The 16,392-nt window shown below is 52.7% G+C and overlaps 1 protein-coding gene across 1 annotated transcript in view; it reads right to left on the minus strand.

Annotated features, from left to right (window-relative positions):
- Positions 1-16,392, minus strand: part of CPXM2 (carboxypeptidase X, M14 family member 2) — an 83,934-nt gene that overhangs the window by 12,033 nt on the left and 55,509 nt on the right. The window contains exons 5-10 of the mRNA XM_054581783.1: positions 16,239-16,323; positions 15,139-15,289; positions 10,456-10,544; positions 3,390-3,518; positions 1,997-2,188; positions 715-894 (exon numbers count right to left, since the gene is read on the minus strand). Coding sequence (XP_054437758.1) covers positions 715-894; positions 1,997-2,188; positions 3,390-3,518; positions 10,456-10,544; positions 15,139-15,289; positions 16,239-16,323 — 826 coding nt within the window. The remainder of the gene's footprint in view (positions 1-714; positions 895-1,996; positions 2,189-3,389; positions 3,519-10,455; positions 10,545-15,138; positions 15,290-16,238; positions 16,324-16,392) is intronic.

A 16,392-nucleotide genomic window follows, 5' to 3' on the forward strand; every position in this document is an offset into this window, starting at 1 on the left:
CTGGTTCCTGATGGTCGTGGGGCTTCCACTTGGCCAGCCACGTACCGTCCGCCTCCAGGCTCCTTTTATGTGAAAAAGGAAATACACTTCTACCCTGTTAAGCCACAGTTTCTTGATTTTTTTCCTGCTGTTGTGGCGGAACCTCACCCCAACTCACAGATACCTCTTCAGGGACGTACACATTCAAAGACGGGGTAAAGACCATGGGCAAAGAAGGCAATAAAAGGCTGTGAAGTTCTGTGAAAACTATTTCTTCTACAACATACTCTTTAAGAAACAAGACCTAAGAAATTTGGGGGAAAGAAACATATTTTACCCAATTGCATTTTTCCTGCCAAAAAAGCATCCCATGTAATAAACCTGTCGGGAGTTACTAAAATAAAAATGAGATATCTCCAGCAATCAGTGAGGGCTGAGGACAATTTCGTAGCAGTAGAACTGCTAAAAGTGGGGGTACTAACAGTAATTGCAAACATGCAAAATGGGGATTTTGTTAAAAGCACTGTGTTCTTATAAAGGAATGTAATTAAATGATTTTTTATAAAGAATCTGCTCAAATATCAACTTGGAAGGTATTTTATAATCTAACGCATGTCTCTAGGTTTGGAGAAAACTCGTAAAAGAAGCAATGGTTTTGTCTCGGGCCTCCAGAGACGCCAGTGGGCGTTCACTCTGGCCTCCCGCGGCTCTGCAGGCTATGGGTATTTTGCTCACCGTGGCGTTCTCAGACAGAAACCACTCGGGGATGGCAATGTAGTGGTTGGGGACTTTCCTTGGGGTGTTCTGTCGGTCCTCTGCCTCCCAGAGCAGCGTGTTGAGGTCAGGAAAGTTGTTGTTGATATCAATGCCATCATGGGTCCAGCGTCCCAGGGACCAGCCTCCCAGCTCCGAGCCCTGGGAGCAAATTCAGAGTGAGAGGCGCCCAGAGACCGCCGGCCCGCACCGACGCCGCCACGCGCGTCTGGGCTGTGTCCCCACGCCTCGGCACACCCTCAAAGGCAGATCCAAAGCAGAATGTGGAGACTCCTTCTGATCGCACTCGGTGGCTGATGGATAACACAGACACAGCCAAATACTGCGAGAGAGGGGCTCCTGCCGCATGGCAGTGCTCAGAGCGTCCGAGGTCCCTTCTTCCCCTCCCTCCCCCTCTGAGAGCTCCCACACTGTCGGACGAACGCTGGCTGATGATGAATCTGAAAGCTCGTCCTCGCAAAATCGACAGCCTCCCTGTCCGGCCCTGAGTCCTGACTCACAAATCCCTAAGCGGCTGGCTCCACAAATCCCTTTTTGTATCGATAAACATAACCAGCATTCTGTCTCGTTGATAGATAGCGTGGTTTTAAGCGCAGTGTTCCATTTTATTCCCAAATAATACTAACTCTAGCCTATACATAACTGTAACCTATACAAATTCTACGTCATCCTCAGAACATGAAGCACACACAACGTATCAGAACGCTGAAACGACTCCCCTGAGAAGGCTGAGGAGAGCTTTACCAGTGAGACTCAAGGCCCGTGCCTGCCTGGATTAAGTGCTCATGCGAGGTGTCATTACTCTATCCTATCATGACCATCGTATGTATAACAGAATTATTCGCGTTCGCTTTCTCCAGTCTGTTAACATGTGTCCCCTCAGGGTCCCTGTAATTCTCAATTCTGCTTTTGTATCTTTTGTAAACCTTGTGGTGTCCCTGCCTGAGCAGCGAGACTCAACAAGGAAGCTCCAAGTGTGGGTTGCTATTTTATTATTATTATTATAACTATTATTATTATTTTTAGGGGAGGAACATTGATTTGTTCCACTTATTGATGCATTCGTTGGTTGATTCTTGCATGCCCCCTGACCAGGGATCGAACCCGCAACCTTGGCGTATCTGGATGGTGCTCTAACCAACTCAGCTACCCGGCCAGGGCCCGAGGGATCTGAACCCCACGACGAGCGCACTGTGTGTCTGGGCCCTGCTCTCGCGTTGGGGTTGGGGCGCGGGGCCATTACCCCTTCGTAGGCCTTCTCGTAGCCGTCGGGGTTGAGGGAGGGCACGATGTGAATGCGCGTCTCCTCCACCAGACGGACGATGCGCGCATTGCCGGCCAGGTACTCCTGGCACAGGAACTGCACCAGCAGCAGCAGCAGCTCGCGGCCCAGCACCTCGTTGCCGTGGGCCCCCGCGATGTAGTGGAACTCGGGCTCACCTGGACTCAGGGCGGGAAAGGGGCGGGTTCCGGTCAGGTGCTCGCAGCAAAACAATTCCTACCTCATTGTGCAGGGACAAAAAGAGATCTCTGAACAATATAAACTTACAACCTTAGCCCCGTGGGCTCTTTCAAATAAACCTCCAAAATGTGATCAGTGTAATTTTTTATTCCCAAGTAGGTAACTAAGAAAATGTGTAGAAAACTCTTAGATGCCACCAACCCCTGGGCACTAATGTTTATTCCTATTTGGCAAGAAAAGAGAACAAGGACACTGGGCGGAGGGTTTAAATTTACAAATTAAACACAAGCCACAGAACTTATTTTTCTGTGTGGGGAGGCAATTATTTTTCTTAAAAAAACTTCTTATTGAATTTCACAAGGACACAAAGATGAATAAGCACAAGCAGAAGACAGTCCGGAAGGGCAAGTCCGCAAGGACAGTTTTGGAAAGGGCTGAGTTTGAGCTTTTTCTCGTCCAAGGCTCAGCTCTTTCAGCGCTGGGCAGAGAGACAGCCCTTCTTCCCCGCTCACTGCCCAGCCACCGCCTTTGCGGTGATGGGGCTTTACAGGCAGTTGAGCCCTTTACAGGAAACTCCTGAGAGGAAGTCTAGAAATACTGGTGAACATTCAAGTTGGACCCATCAGAAAAATCTCTGACTTTAAATACTGGGGATCCCTCAAGGGCTCTCAGATTTATCAGAAGGAAAACCAGGGGAGCCCCTCTGACTGGAAGGGGGGCATGGGCTCGGAGTGGATAATGGGAAATGGCTGAAAATAGGAGAGGCTTAAAATAGGATCGGAATTTTAAAAAATAATTAGGGACCTCCTTTAACTTGAGCCATTAATGACCAGGGAGTTCAGAATTTTCTCCTAGGAAAGGACTCTGTCCTAACCGTCTCTGGCCATCTTTTTCTTTGGTTAGTGCACTTGGTCTCAGAACAGGATTAAAAACAGGGGAACGGAATTTAAAATGGTCCATCTGGAGAAAAGGAGGGCATTTCTAGCTTAAATGATTCGACAGCCCACGTCAGAAGACAAGAGGCTCGCAGAACGGGTGTTGCAGAATCTGTCCAAGTGAGAACGGTGCGTGGGCGGCTCCTGCCCCGCGCCACAAGAGCTCTCGCGGGGCGAGCCGTCCCCTTTGCTTTAGGAAGGCACCAGGCACAAAGGGACATGCGCGCCCAGAGGGCCACCTCACCGACTTCGTGCTCCCCGGGGTGGTCGGAGATCTCCACAGCGTACAGCTTCAGGCCCTGGTGGCTCTTGCCAATGTTGTAAATTCTGGTGATGTTGGGGCACATTTCACTCACGGCTTTCATCAACTGAAAAACAAAACGGATCCGGGCTCTAAGCAATGACGGCTGTGCACTAAAGGGGGCGGAGCTCTTCCCCAAAGGCAGACACACGCGCCCCTCCCACAGGCCCCCATGCATCCTCCCTCACCACACACGAGTGCTGTTCTCCCCGCCTGGAATGTTCTCCTTGGGCCCCCTCTGCCCTGACCTCCCAGCTCCCCTTGGCTGTGGTTCTCATTTGTTCAGTTGCGACATCACCTCCCTTGGCCGTGGTTCTCACCTCCCTTGGCCCTGGTTCTCACCTCCCTTGGCTCTGGTTCTCACCTCCCTGGGTGGTGGTATCACCTCCCTTTTCACTGTGTTTTTCTGCGCTCTTTTGTCCCCTCACTGGACTGCAGATCCTTTATGGGATAGATGGAGCCTCTTATCTCTATATCCCTGCCTACACGCATATTTATTACCGAATACCAACTTTCCTTCATGACTTAATGAGCATCTATGACGTCAGGCTGAGGAGACAGGCACTGCTCCGCCCTGGAGCTCACCGTGCAGCCGCAGGTGGGAGTCACAGGATGGGACTCGTGGGCGTGGTTAGCGGGCGGGGGAAGCAGGCTTCCACAGGGAAGAGTGATACATGCGTGTTGTTTTCCGAATTTTAGAGTGGGCTCATCAGACTGACAGCGGCCGTCTGAGGGGAGGGACAGGCTGCTGAGGAGGAAAGGAGGGCTCTGCCTCTAGCAGGGCACAAGCTGCCCTCCGGGGACAGGGAGGAAGGACAGAGACATCCTCTCCTGAGGTCACCTCGCTGCCCATCTCTGAACGGGGACCCGCGAGAGGCCTGTTATGTGGTCTGGAGCTGCAGGGCCCACGTGAAGTCGCGCAGCCATGCCCACAGGAAAGACCAGCCTCGCTGCTGGTGGGTGCAGGCGCAATGGGTCGATTCCCAGGCCATGTGTTAATGACCAGGGGTGGCGGGGGGCGGGTGGGGGGAAGCTCAGATGCCATAGAGGCAGCGAGGACAGACATCCCTGCCAGGGAAGTGAGCGGGCAGGTGTCCATCAGAGAGGGCTTCCTCCTTTAGAAAGGGGACAGAAGCTGGGGTGCTGGTGGCCGGAGGAAGGCATGGCCCATGAGGAAGGTGTGGACCTGGATGCCCTCAAACCATTTTTCAAAAAATTCTTGACCAGCCAAATTATCCATAAAATATCTTTGTAAATTATAAATAAGCACACCTGTTGCAAATTCTATAGTGGGTTAAAAATTATGAAGACTAGAAAATGGGTGGTACATGGAAGTTAAAATACAATGGAGCCCCACTGCGGCGTGCTTCATTTGCCTTTCATAACATCGCGCTCTGCGCTCACAAGGCATCAGCAAGCCTTCTCTGGAATGGAGGGATTTCCAGCCGGAGGGCTCTGTTCTGTGACATGTCCCCAAGGCGCTGCAGGTGCAGCCATGGTCAGGGACGCAGGGTCTAACTCTTTCCTGGGGCAAACCTGCCTCCCCTCTGTAACAACTCACTTTGTGCTACAATATCCAGGTGAGAGAGCAAGAGAGCTGACTGTAGCAGACTCTTGTCCACGAGAGGGCAAGAGCAGAGAAACCCGCCGCGCGTGGACAATGGGCACGAAGAGCAATGTCGCCTCTACATCCATCACTGCGGGCAATCCCTGGCGCAGGTGGGGATGGAGCCACACACAAGATGCAGCAGGCTTTCACAACAGAGGTGGCAAGAATGGCAGTAAGAACGTTGACAACTGCAGAAAGAACGTGTTCCATTTCTGTCGCTCGCAGTAATAACGCGTCCTGTTTCTCTACTGAATCTCACGGCGTGGCCACCAGACGATTGTCCCCATTCTACAGATACGGAGACTGAGGCTGACAGAGACACTGAGTGATCTGCCCAGGGAAGCCCTGCTGGCACCAAGGGGAGCCAGGGCTCTGGGGAGCCAGGGCTTTGGGCCTGTCGGCAAAGGTGCAGCACAGCAAGGAAAAGCAGCCCATCCCTGCTGCCGGTTTTTCTGAGGCACACTGCGACCGTTCTGCAATATGGCCACAGCACACTCGCCATCTGATCCGGGGCCCTGTGCGCTAGGGCCTGCTGGTTGCACTCTCCGCTTCCGGCAGCGACCTCGACGAAGCCTGATCGGCGAGGGACACGTGCACCATCTGGCAATCCGGCCGGTAATGAGCCCTGCAGACACAGAGCCACGCGGCCCCTCCTTGACTAGGCCACGGAGGCCGACGCGCAGCGCAGAGCCTGGCTGTCGCTTATGCCCACCCCTCACGCAGCTGCGGCAGAAACATGCCACCTGTGTTAGAGGTCACGACCTTGACACTGGAGAAGGACGAATACCGTCGTCGCTGGGATGCACTCTGAGCCATGGGTCGTCTCTCCGTCTGGGATGCTCTCAGCCACGAGTCATCAGCCCTCTGTCCAGCCTACCCACCGGTCAGTGTCTACACCGCCAGCCACGTTTTCCCTCCCTGAGTCATGGTAATAGAGTATGTTACTGTGTTGTCACAAGCATCTTCTCTACACACAAGAATGAGAACACTGGCAGTTGAAAGATAATTTTTACAAGGTTCTTGACAATCCTCTGTGCGCAGTGGCCTGCTACGGCTTCCCGGTGGCCAGCTGTACCATAGGAGCCCTGGGTGACGACCCGCCGCGCTTGTTCCCGAAAATAGCCAGAGACGATTTTGTGGAGTTTGGGTCTTGGTGGTAAATGTTTGGGTCTTGATGCATCCTGAGAGGGAGGACTAGAATTTTTTCATGGCCTTAGAGCAGCTATTTTCAACTTTTTTCATCTCAAGATACATATAAACTACTAAAATTCTCTGGCACACCAAAAATATATTTTTTGTCAATCTGACAGAAAAAAAAAATAGGTATAATTTTGATTCATTCACACTGGATGGCTGCTGTGTTGGCTGCTGTCATTTTTTTTGTGTTTGACAATCTTAGGGAAAAGAGGTCAGTGCCCCTGACTGAACAGCCAGGTGTTGGGCGTTTTAAATTCTTGCGGCGCCTGCGCTGCAAATCGCTGCCTGAGAGTGTGCGTTCTCAACGGGGATGACGCCACCTCCAGGGAGGTGGAAACGAGCTCTTGAGGGCTAAAAGTTTTAGATATGACAATACTTTGTGGCCCTCCAAAGCTCAACCCTACCCAACAAAATAGTAGGGGAGGGAGGCTAATTAATTAAAGTATCTATCTAAACAGCCTGCTTAGGAGGGCGCTAAGGAAACGGCGCCGAGAACCAGCGCCCCAGAGGGCACCCGTGTGTGCGAGACTCGCGGCCTCGTCGAGACCCCATGTCCTCGTCTCTGCGATGGGAGTAAACTTTGCCATCCGGGTACCTTCTGAATTCTGGGCTCCGTTGCTTCCCTCCTCCCCTGACGGAAGAAGACGAAAGAGCCCCCTTTCCAGGACTCTCAGCTTCTGGCAACATATCAGAAGGAAACCGTTCAGAGAGGTTAGCAAAGTGAGGGGCATGACGATAGTCGCTGTGGCGCGCGCTCTAACTTCGGGAGCAGCCCCGGGGCCCAGAGCAGGAAGGCAGCTGCGGGGACGGTGAGGCGTGCGCCACTGGCACATTCTGCAGAATTACAATTAAATCAGGAAGGCAGCGTGGCACACGGCTAAGGATCCCGGATAAACCGAGAAAAGCAGGGCAAAGTCCTAATCATCCTCTAAACAAAACCGTGTGAACCCCGTGAACACAGAGATTAAAACATGGGGCAGAAAATGGGGGCGAGGCGGGGGCGGGCAGGGGACACACGAAAACCGCCGCTCCCTGAGGTCAGTGAGTACGTGGATGGCTAACGTTCAGGCTTTTGGCTTGCACTTCATGTTGCTAGAACGTTGTTTATCCAATGAGTTAAAATGTTCAAGAGGAAAAAAGAGAAAGTCTTCTTCCTCCATCTTCGCTCCTCTGTCTGAGAGACACTGCATCTGATCAAATGGAAGAGGAAGTCCAGAGAGACAAGGGAGGAGAGAGGGAATCACAGCAGAGAGGCGCCCGTGGGTGGGGAATGGGAGTGCGCGGGTCTGGGTTCGCGGGCCAGCTGCCCCGCCACCGTCACCCCCCACCCTTCCACGGGCAGGCTGCTCTTGGAGCAGGGGAGCAGGCGCGGCCACTCCCTTGCACACCAAAGTCAAATCAACCTTTTCCTCAAAACCACCCCCTTCCTCCCTTTGTGGACGGTACCCCACCCCCTAGGAAGCACGCCAGTCCCCTCTCTCTCCCCAGCTCTCTCCCACAGCCGACCTAGGATAAGCCAGTCCCCCTTAGGAATGCCTCTCCCCTTCGCCTCCTCCCCCCCCCCCCCGCCCTCCCCGGGAGGTCCCCCTCCTGGGGACTGGGCAGCGCCTGCCAGTCTGCTCTCCGTACAACTTGCAGACTGACCTCCCCGAGCTCTGCTCACATAGCAACCGCCTGTACTGCTCAGACTCGGCACAGAGGCCTCTCCCAGCAGACGGCCCACTGGTCCAGAGACACGCCACCTGCCCCTCGCTCTGCACCGTGGCTCTCGCTGCTCCCACTGCTCGGAGCCCCCTCGTCCGTCTCTGCCTGCCCAGCCTGGCCCATCCCATCTCAACCAAAGCCCACCCCACCATGGCAACCAAGCCAGACTTTTATCCCTCCTGCTCCCCAAGCATCTGCCCTGGTACGACCTTAAATAGACATTTACCTAGTACACATTATGAATTTATGACAAAATGAGTCTCTGGCCTCATGGTTCCAAATGCAGATGTAAGGTACAAGCAGACAAACACGTGCTAAGCACTTATAAACCCGGACGCATGCTGTGCAGGCCTTCAGCTCTCTGGGAATAATGAACTCATTCTGCCTCGGGACACCCATGTCTGAGCAATGTCGTCGTCTCCCGTGCCCTGGCCTGGGGAGAACGGGGCCTTCCCGGTCACTGCTCCGGAAGAACCTCCTGCCCACGGGAAGCACACCGTTCTCAGGACTTTCCCCGCCCAAGGTGGTGCGTGTTTCTCTTTTTCTCTTCTGTCTTCCTGCTGCTGTTTCTCATTTCTTATTTGTTAGGAATGCCTCTGTCAATTCTAGGATAAACTCCCTTGTTTTTCCCCTGAAGCAGAAAGGCGTCTGCAGCGACCTAGCAGACTCCAGATGGGAAACTGCTAAACGTGCTGGCTGCTGTCCCACCCTCGGGAGCCAGGGCCCCAAGCGGCATGTCACCTCCCACAGAGCGTCCTGCAGGGCTGACAGATGCTCCGCAGTGGAGGGCTGCTGGGCCCTGGGACCTCAGGGGGTGTCCACCGTCAGCAGCGGGGCTGTACTGACCACGCCCAGGCTTCTCTTCGCTCAAACATCTACTGCAAATGGCGCCCAGAGCTGCCCATGTAATGAAGCGCAGCCCCCATCTCTTCTTACAGGGGAAGCGCCCCGGTTCTGCATGTGAGCTGACTACTCAGAGGCACTCGCCACCTGGACTCTGTGCAGCTAGCTCATTCTGAAATGCATTTAGAGCGGTGCTTTTCACATTAATTGCACCAAGTTGATCTTTGTCAATTCCTGGGCTCAAAGGACGTCCTGAGACGTTCAGCGGGCAAAGCTGAGTTGACACACGCGCACTCCATGGGGGGGGGGGGGAGCAGCGAGCGGAACCATGTCAAGCCCCAGCATGGAGAGCAGCAGAGCGGTTTACCAACCTCAAGTCCAAACACGTTACCGGGATTTCTGAAGAGCAAGACAGCAAGACAATTTCTTTGGCACATCCCGCCCCTAAGTCTGTGCTGACAGGTGTCTGGAAGCTGTGCAAATGTCTCCAGTTAAGTGACATGGAGACAAATAGGGTTCGTTGGCTCCCTTGGATGAGCCACAGAGCCCTCTGGGCTCAGCCTAATGGCACCGGCCTCTGGAACGCCCCTGAACTTGCTCCCGGTGGCTGGGTCCTTTTCTCAGCGCCTAAGAGCCCTTACTTTCAGCCATGTTAGTTTGGCCTCAGTAAACCCTTGTCCTGTAAATGTATTCATGAGGGCGTTTCTCTGTTTGTTCTCTTCCTTCAAACAGATTCTTTGATATCGCAGATCCTGAACAGGATTTCGGAGGCAAAGCATTTAGCATAGGGACCGCTCTTTCAGCCTGTCCTAAAGAACTTCTGATCTCTTCTCCCTCGCGCACATGCCGACCATAGCTCAGAATTCCTTGGTTTCCATAATTAAGCAGGGGGCGCTCATCTGGGATTGCCAGCTCCCCCTCATAGTATGGAAAGGACTCAGAGCTGGAAGGGTATCAGCCAGAGGGAATGAAGCAGAACCACACACTAGAATCATAAGGAGAGCTTTAAAAATTTAGACCCCCCACCCATCTGCTGAAGATTTTGCTTTAATTGGCCCCCAGGAGGGGTTCAACTATAGGTATTTTTCCAGTTTCCCCAGGTGATTTTAATATGCAGCCAAGATAGAGAATCAGAGAATCTAAATGACAAAGGGCAGGGTTATGTATGCTCAGCGACTCAGTTTCCCCTTCTGTAAGGAAAGGATTACAAGTTCCCACCTGCCCAGGCTGGCTGGGAGGACCAGCCACATTAACACAGGTAGCGGAGGTAAAGAAGTGTGGTTGCCGCTGCTATTGCCACCATCGCTGTTATTCTAGATCCTCTTTCTTCCTTGACTCTCCACGTGACCGACATGCTGAAATCAGTGAATCACCCAAACCCAAAGAGATTCTTGAGAACTAGAGTATTCAGTCAGAAACGTCTAGGGTTGGATTCTATTTCAACCATTTGCTGGAGAGGGAGCCTTACTCTAGTCACGTGCATGCTTACATTCTCAACCTCGAAACTACACGCATCTCGTGTGGCTTCAGCAAGCCAAAGTGGCCATTCAGATTCTGTCCCAAGCACGTCATCCTAACTTCTGAAAATAACCCCCTGCGTGCTTCTGGCTGGACACATGGCCTGGGGCTCCCTGACAGACCCCGGCTTTACCTGGCGCATTTCCTTGTAGTTGTGGTGCCTGAAGTCCAGGTCGTCCGTGGTGGTCATCTCATTCCGCCGGTGATAATAGTTGTTTGGATCTAAGGGAGAAATACGGTTTTGAATTCATCGGCATCACTCTAATCCTTGTGGTGGCTCTGTTGGGTGCCTGATTCATGTGAGGACACAGCCCAACCTCCAGCTTCTAACATTCCCACAGAGTTGAGAGAAACAACTTTCTAGAAGCTTGTTACAAGTCAGAATTACCCAGTGAGGGAGAGTGTGGGCCCCGACCAGGATGCCTGGGCTCCAATCTCTGCCTTTCCAATTACACGCTGCGCAGCACTGGGCACACACACGCTGGAGAGTCTTTGCTTTAGTTTCTTCACCCATAAACAGAGACATACTGGCTCCTCTCTCACTGGTGTATTGCTGGTGTTACTTGGAATAATCTGTGTGTCTGGCAAACTGCCAGCACTGAATGCATGAACAAATAAGTCAATGAATGAATGAACGAGTCAGTGAGTGAATGAATGGCACACTGTATGCATACATGGAAATTTTTGGAAGTGTGTTGGAGTCGTTTCCCCAGCTGTCAGTCCTTTGTTACCCTTCCTCACAGGCCTGTGTCATTTGGGAACCCCTTCTCCAGTTCTTGGAGACAGACCTCACAGCCCAGCTGCAGGCATCCGACGGGACTGGTCTAAGCCAACCAGAGGTGCTTTATTTTTTTTTAATTGTATTTATTGATTTAAGAGAGAAACAGAGAGAGAGAGATGTGTTGTTCCACTTATTCATGCACTCATTGGTTGATTCTGGTATGTGACCTGACCTGGGATCGAGCCCACAACCTTGGCGTCTCCGCTCAGTGCTCTAACCAATGGAGCTACCCAGCTGGGGCCAGAAGACAGTGATTCAGACAGGTCAGTGTTCTAGCCTGGGAACCACATAAGCAAGGTTGGAACCACAGCAGGTGTCGGTTCGATCCCAGGGCTGGGAGGGCGAGTCTGGAGGCGGAGGCAGTGGCAGGGGAGGCTCCCAGGGGAATCAGCAGCCGTGAATCCTGATTTGTGCCACCAAATGTTGTCCACAGACTGGCGGTGCGGTTGCCTATCAGACCAGCCCAGACCTACTGAATCAGATTAAAAAATCCCAGGTGACTTTGTAGGCTCAGAAGCTTGGGAAGTACCGTGTGAATGTCCTGAGCACTCTGCCAGTAGGGACAAAGGTACACAGTGCACAGTGGCCTGAGCCAGCCACACGCCTGTGTCCCCACAGCTGCAGGTCACGACTGGCTTCACTCTTGAAATTGAGGCCTCACGCATTGAGCTGAAAATCATATACAGACCCCAACAATAAAAAGACAGTTTTTCATACTCTCAAAAGGTTTGCCAGTAATACTATTAGAAACAAATGGCTGTCATTAAAGAGAAATCATGTGAGAGGGCCAGCTGGCACTTTGTCCAGAAAAGAAAGCAAAAGCAATTCAGTGTTAGCCAAAAGTCCCCCCACCCCCACTACTTTTCGAGGCTCTCCTTCAGGGGCTGCAGGCTGGGCGCACCCTCCAGCAAGCCGCCTTCCCTTGGATTCCCAAACCTCTGGGCTTCAAAGCAAAGGTACAGCATACTTTTCACATTAATTTACACTTAACTCACAGACGTGCTGTTTCTAAGAGCTGTTCAACCGCCCAAGTCCCAGGAGCCTCTTTCCAGAACTCCGTAAAGCCCACTTTGCCTCTGAACACAGGTTATGCTTCCAAGGTTCTTCGGAGAGACTGAAGAAAACCCCAGAACTCTAAGAAGAGCCCCATGCTGCGCCCCCTTCTTCCAGCCAGGAGACTAATCAATTTGCCTAATCACATAGGTACAAAGTTCAGAACTGCCTCAAACCACAGTGAGTATTTTTCACAACTTTCTGCCTCCCAAGTTTTGAACAAATCCTTCTTTGGTTGTCCACATATTCTGACTGGATCAAGTTTTATTGGGAACCTGCGTGGGAGTCCAACGCTGTAGGTAAGCGGACGAGTGAGAACCCAGCCTGGTCCTCCTGGGGCCTGGAGTTTCTAGCACGTTTTTATCTTGCAAAACGGAAGCTCTGTGGCCATCAGACAACATTCCTCATTTCCTTCACCTCTGAGTTGTAAGAATTGCCTTAAGAGACCATGCTATAGGGGAAGTCAGCTTCCAGTGCCAAAACTCTGGGAGACACTATTCTGGAAGTCTTAAAAAGAGCCAGAACCTCCCTCTGCCCCACCCGAGAGTCACCAGGATGTGAGGTAAGGGATGGAAGGTCAGAACCAGGGGAAGCAGAAGCAAAGGTAAGTGCATTTCTCCTAATAAAGAATTCCGGGAAGAAGAGAATGAATCTGGGTGGCCACATTTAGACCACAAGGCCACCCTGGGGGTGGGCGACTGAGTTCATGGGGTCGTCCTTGCCTTTGGTCTCATTAACTTACACAAATGGATTGTGCAGACCACAGAGCAATGAGCGTGGAGATGTGGGGGGCCTGGCGCCCCCAGGCCCCCACAGGTGACCGCCACTACCAGGCAGCGTGGGTTCAGGCCAGCTCCCTTCTGGGCAGACTAAGTAGCATCTAGGAAAAGTGGCCCTAAGTATTGGGGGTTGGAAAACAGAGCCCTTCCGGGTCCACACTTGAAACCCGCCCAGATTTCACACCGTAACTGTGTCTCTGGGAGGCTTAAATTGCCTCCAGGACCTGACTTCAAATGCATGCGCACTGCCCCACGCCCCCACCAAGAATAACTTCACAGGAAAATGTCTATTATGTTTATTTCATGAGTCCCTCACAGCTGCCCTCTGCCCTCTTGACAGCAGATGAACTTGGTCTGCAGCGAGAAAGCAGGACCCTGCTCTCGGAAGCAGGCAGGTGGAGGCCGTGCTGAGAGGCACAGAGGGCAGGCCCCTGGCGGGGCACATAGAGGGCCTCGATGACACGTGCCCGCTTCTGGGCTTACACACACCGTGTGCTCGGAAAAGCCCAGCAGCCCCTGGGGCAGCAGGCGGGACCTGGCACTGCAGGCCCAGAATGCACCAGCCCCAGGAGGAGGCCCAGATCGAAGCCCAGGGAGGCCTCCCTCATTCCCCCTACATCGGCCTTGACAACGCACGCTCCCTGCGCACCAGCCCTCCCACTTTTCCCAATCAAATTTAACAATAACCCTACAACTGCGTAGTCCTATAATTTATACAATAACCCTGGACATGCACAAAGACACAGAAACGAAGATGTTCACTGTGGGCTATTCTTTATAGAATCAAAATATTAAGGACTTCTGAGCTTCCAACTCTAAAAGGCAGATTAAAGACACAAGAGCTTGCCCATGAACCAGGATAAAGGCATCCAGAAGACAGATGGTTTCTAATAGTTTTAATGATGTGAAAAAAGTTTTGCAATTACTAAGTATAAATATACCACAAAGAATCTGTCTGGTGTGCGGGTAAGTAGGTGGGCAGATAGACCCATCTTTCTCACCAATACAGTGATTGTGTTCTAAAAATTCATAGCTGGCAAAGCAAGATCAGGATATTATGGAATTGAGAGACAAGCGATAAGTGACATTCAATATGCTTTGAAAATGCAGTCAAATAAGTAAATGGTGGGGGATGGGATGCCTGTGGAAATGGCATGGCGGATTCAGCATCACCTGCGGACACCGGAGCGGGCGGTACCCTCCCCCCGGGCAGTGCTGGAGGGGCTGGGAAACCCCAAGGGAGCAAGGCCTGGCCTCGCACCACACATGAACAGGAAAGCCTCACTGAGCAGAAATACAGGAGACATAACCCAAATCTGTGCCCCTTCTTCCCTGTGGCCTGGCTGGAGCAGACAGTAATGCACAAATCCCGGCTGGTTCTAAGGAAGAGCCTTCAGGATGTTCTGGGGCCAGGTGCCTGGAGACGCCTGGTCAAGATGAAGAGGCTGCGGCCTACAGGCTCTGTGTAGGCACAGACTCAGAGGGAATGAGAGGCCAGGCAGAGCCAGCCTGCGGCCAGGCCAGATCAGCCTGTCTGGAGCAGACCCAGCAAGGATCCAGACGGCACGCGAGAACTCAGGCCCCTTCTTTGTGCCACCCTGAGGGCGCAGGCAGGCACCACTGTGTGGACACCAAGCAGTCCGTTGAGAACGGGGGTCTCCTTTTCACTGTTTCCTTCAAACAGCTACTGACAGACAAGAGGAAAGGGAGGATCGCTGAGAGCTTGATTATCAAGGGATCAAAGAGTCAGTAATTCATTCGTTCCAAAGGAATAAACATTTACCCGAAGACACAGCCCTCCATGTGCAGCTACTTAAATGGAAAGATACTATGTACATGGTCAAGTTTAAAATTAACTTCTACCGTCTCCTCTCTGCAGTGTAGCAGGAACACTCAAGGGCATTTAAGTGTGTTATTGCTTGCTTGTGGGTGGTAGAATGAATTTTCAACCTTGAAATACACATCATCTTAAAATCTCAATAGGCAAACCACAGCTGGCATGTCGCTTTGAAGCCCCAAATGCTCACGGTGTTTTCTGAGTGGGAGGATGGACGATTTGTATTCCTTTTCTTCTGGCTGACCCCTGTTCTCTCAATATTTTGCAATAGATGTGAGTCTCTTTTCATGTGAGGAAAAAGCTTGCTAGGTTTATCTTTATCAGCCTCGGCCAGGCCCCACGGGGGGGCACCGGGGACGCACTCACCGGGCAACGGGCAGCCAAGGACCTCCATCCGCAGGCAGACACTCCCGTTGTCGAACCAGGACTGCGGGTTGATGCGGATGTAGCGCGCCACCATGGGCACGGGCAGCTCGTTGAGAACGGGGGTCTCCTTTTCACTGTTCCCTTCAAATATCTATTGACACACAGAAGAAAGGAGAATCATTTGGAGCTCAATAATCAAGGGGTCAAAGAGTCAGCAGTTCACTCACTGAGGATGCCACCTGTGTGCTGGGCATCGAGGGGAAAGGAGAACCGCATCAGGCCTGGGCCCTGCCCTCGGGAAGCCGCATCTTGGCGGTGGGAGGTCATACTTAGACGTCACAGGTGAAACTGATTCGTGCCATGGCAAAGGGACAGCCACAGAGCTCTGGGTTTCCAGGAGGGAAGGACCAGGCCAAGCTTCAGGGAGGAAGTGCTGTGTGAATTGGCCTTAAAGGCCAGCTATTCTGATCTGTAGGGACGGGAAGGGTTATAAAGAAAAGCAGCTGTGCCCGGAGGGGTCCAAGCTGGGGTGCAGAGGGGGCGCACACCCACGGTGTTCTGGAATACGGGAGTGTGTTGGGGGTACGAACAGGAAAGAAGGTTGAAAAGGGAGGGCGCAGTCAGACGGTGCAGGACCCGGGAGGCAACGTCAGGAGCAAGTGCTAGGGAACCTGAGGACTGGGGGTGGGGGGGGGGCGTGCGGCGGGCGGGAGGGGGGCGTGGCGAGCACTGGCCAACCTGGAGCAACTCTTGGAGGTGAACAATGGGGTCATTACAAGAGGTTAAGGAACTGTCATCGCTGAAGAGCAGTGAGGGGCCGCCCATTCTCTAAGGGCCACGCGACTCCAGGGCTGACCTGTGAACCGTGGAACAGGCTGTACCCCGGCAGCTCTGAATTTTACATGAGCCCTAAATGCAGGCCACATGGTGCTGTACTTCTGGGCATGGGAGGGGCGGTCATTCTCCATCAGACTCTGCGGTTGGTTTGAGTTGACGTGAGATTGGCAAATGCCCAGGGGCCGGCACTGGCGGGGCGCATACCGCCTGCCCCTGCAGAGCCCGCACTGCCAGGCACCAGGCGGGGGGACGGAGAGGCTCACCATGTCTCCAGATCCATTCTTCACAGTGACCCACGTGTGGCTGTCATTGCTCACCATGACCTTATAAGAGGTCACCCAGTCACTCCTAAGAGGAAATAAAACGTCATTGGGACCACGCGCTTGAAAATGTCGACCTCGTCCATGCAGAAGGGCA

Source organism: Pteronotus mesoamericanus, unplaced genomic scaffold (assembly GCF_021234165.1).
Source record: "Pteronotus mesoamericanus isolate MK-2021 breed Mesoamerican mustached bat unplaced genomic scaffold, CSHL_Meso_final contig_657, whole genome shotgun sequence".
NCBI classification, from domain to species: domain Eukaryota; kingdom Metazoa; phylum Chordata; class Mammalia; order Chiroptera; family Mormoopidae; genus Pteronotus; species Pteronotus mesoamericanus.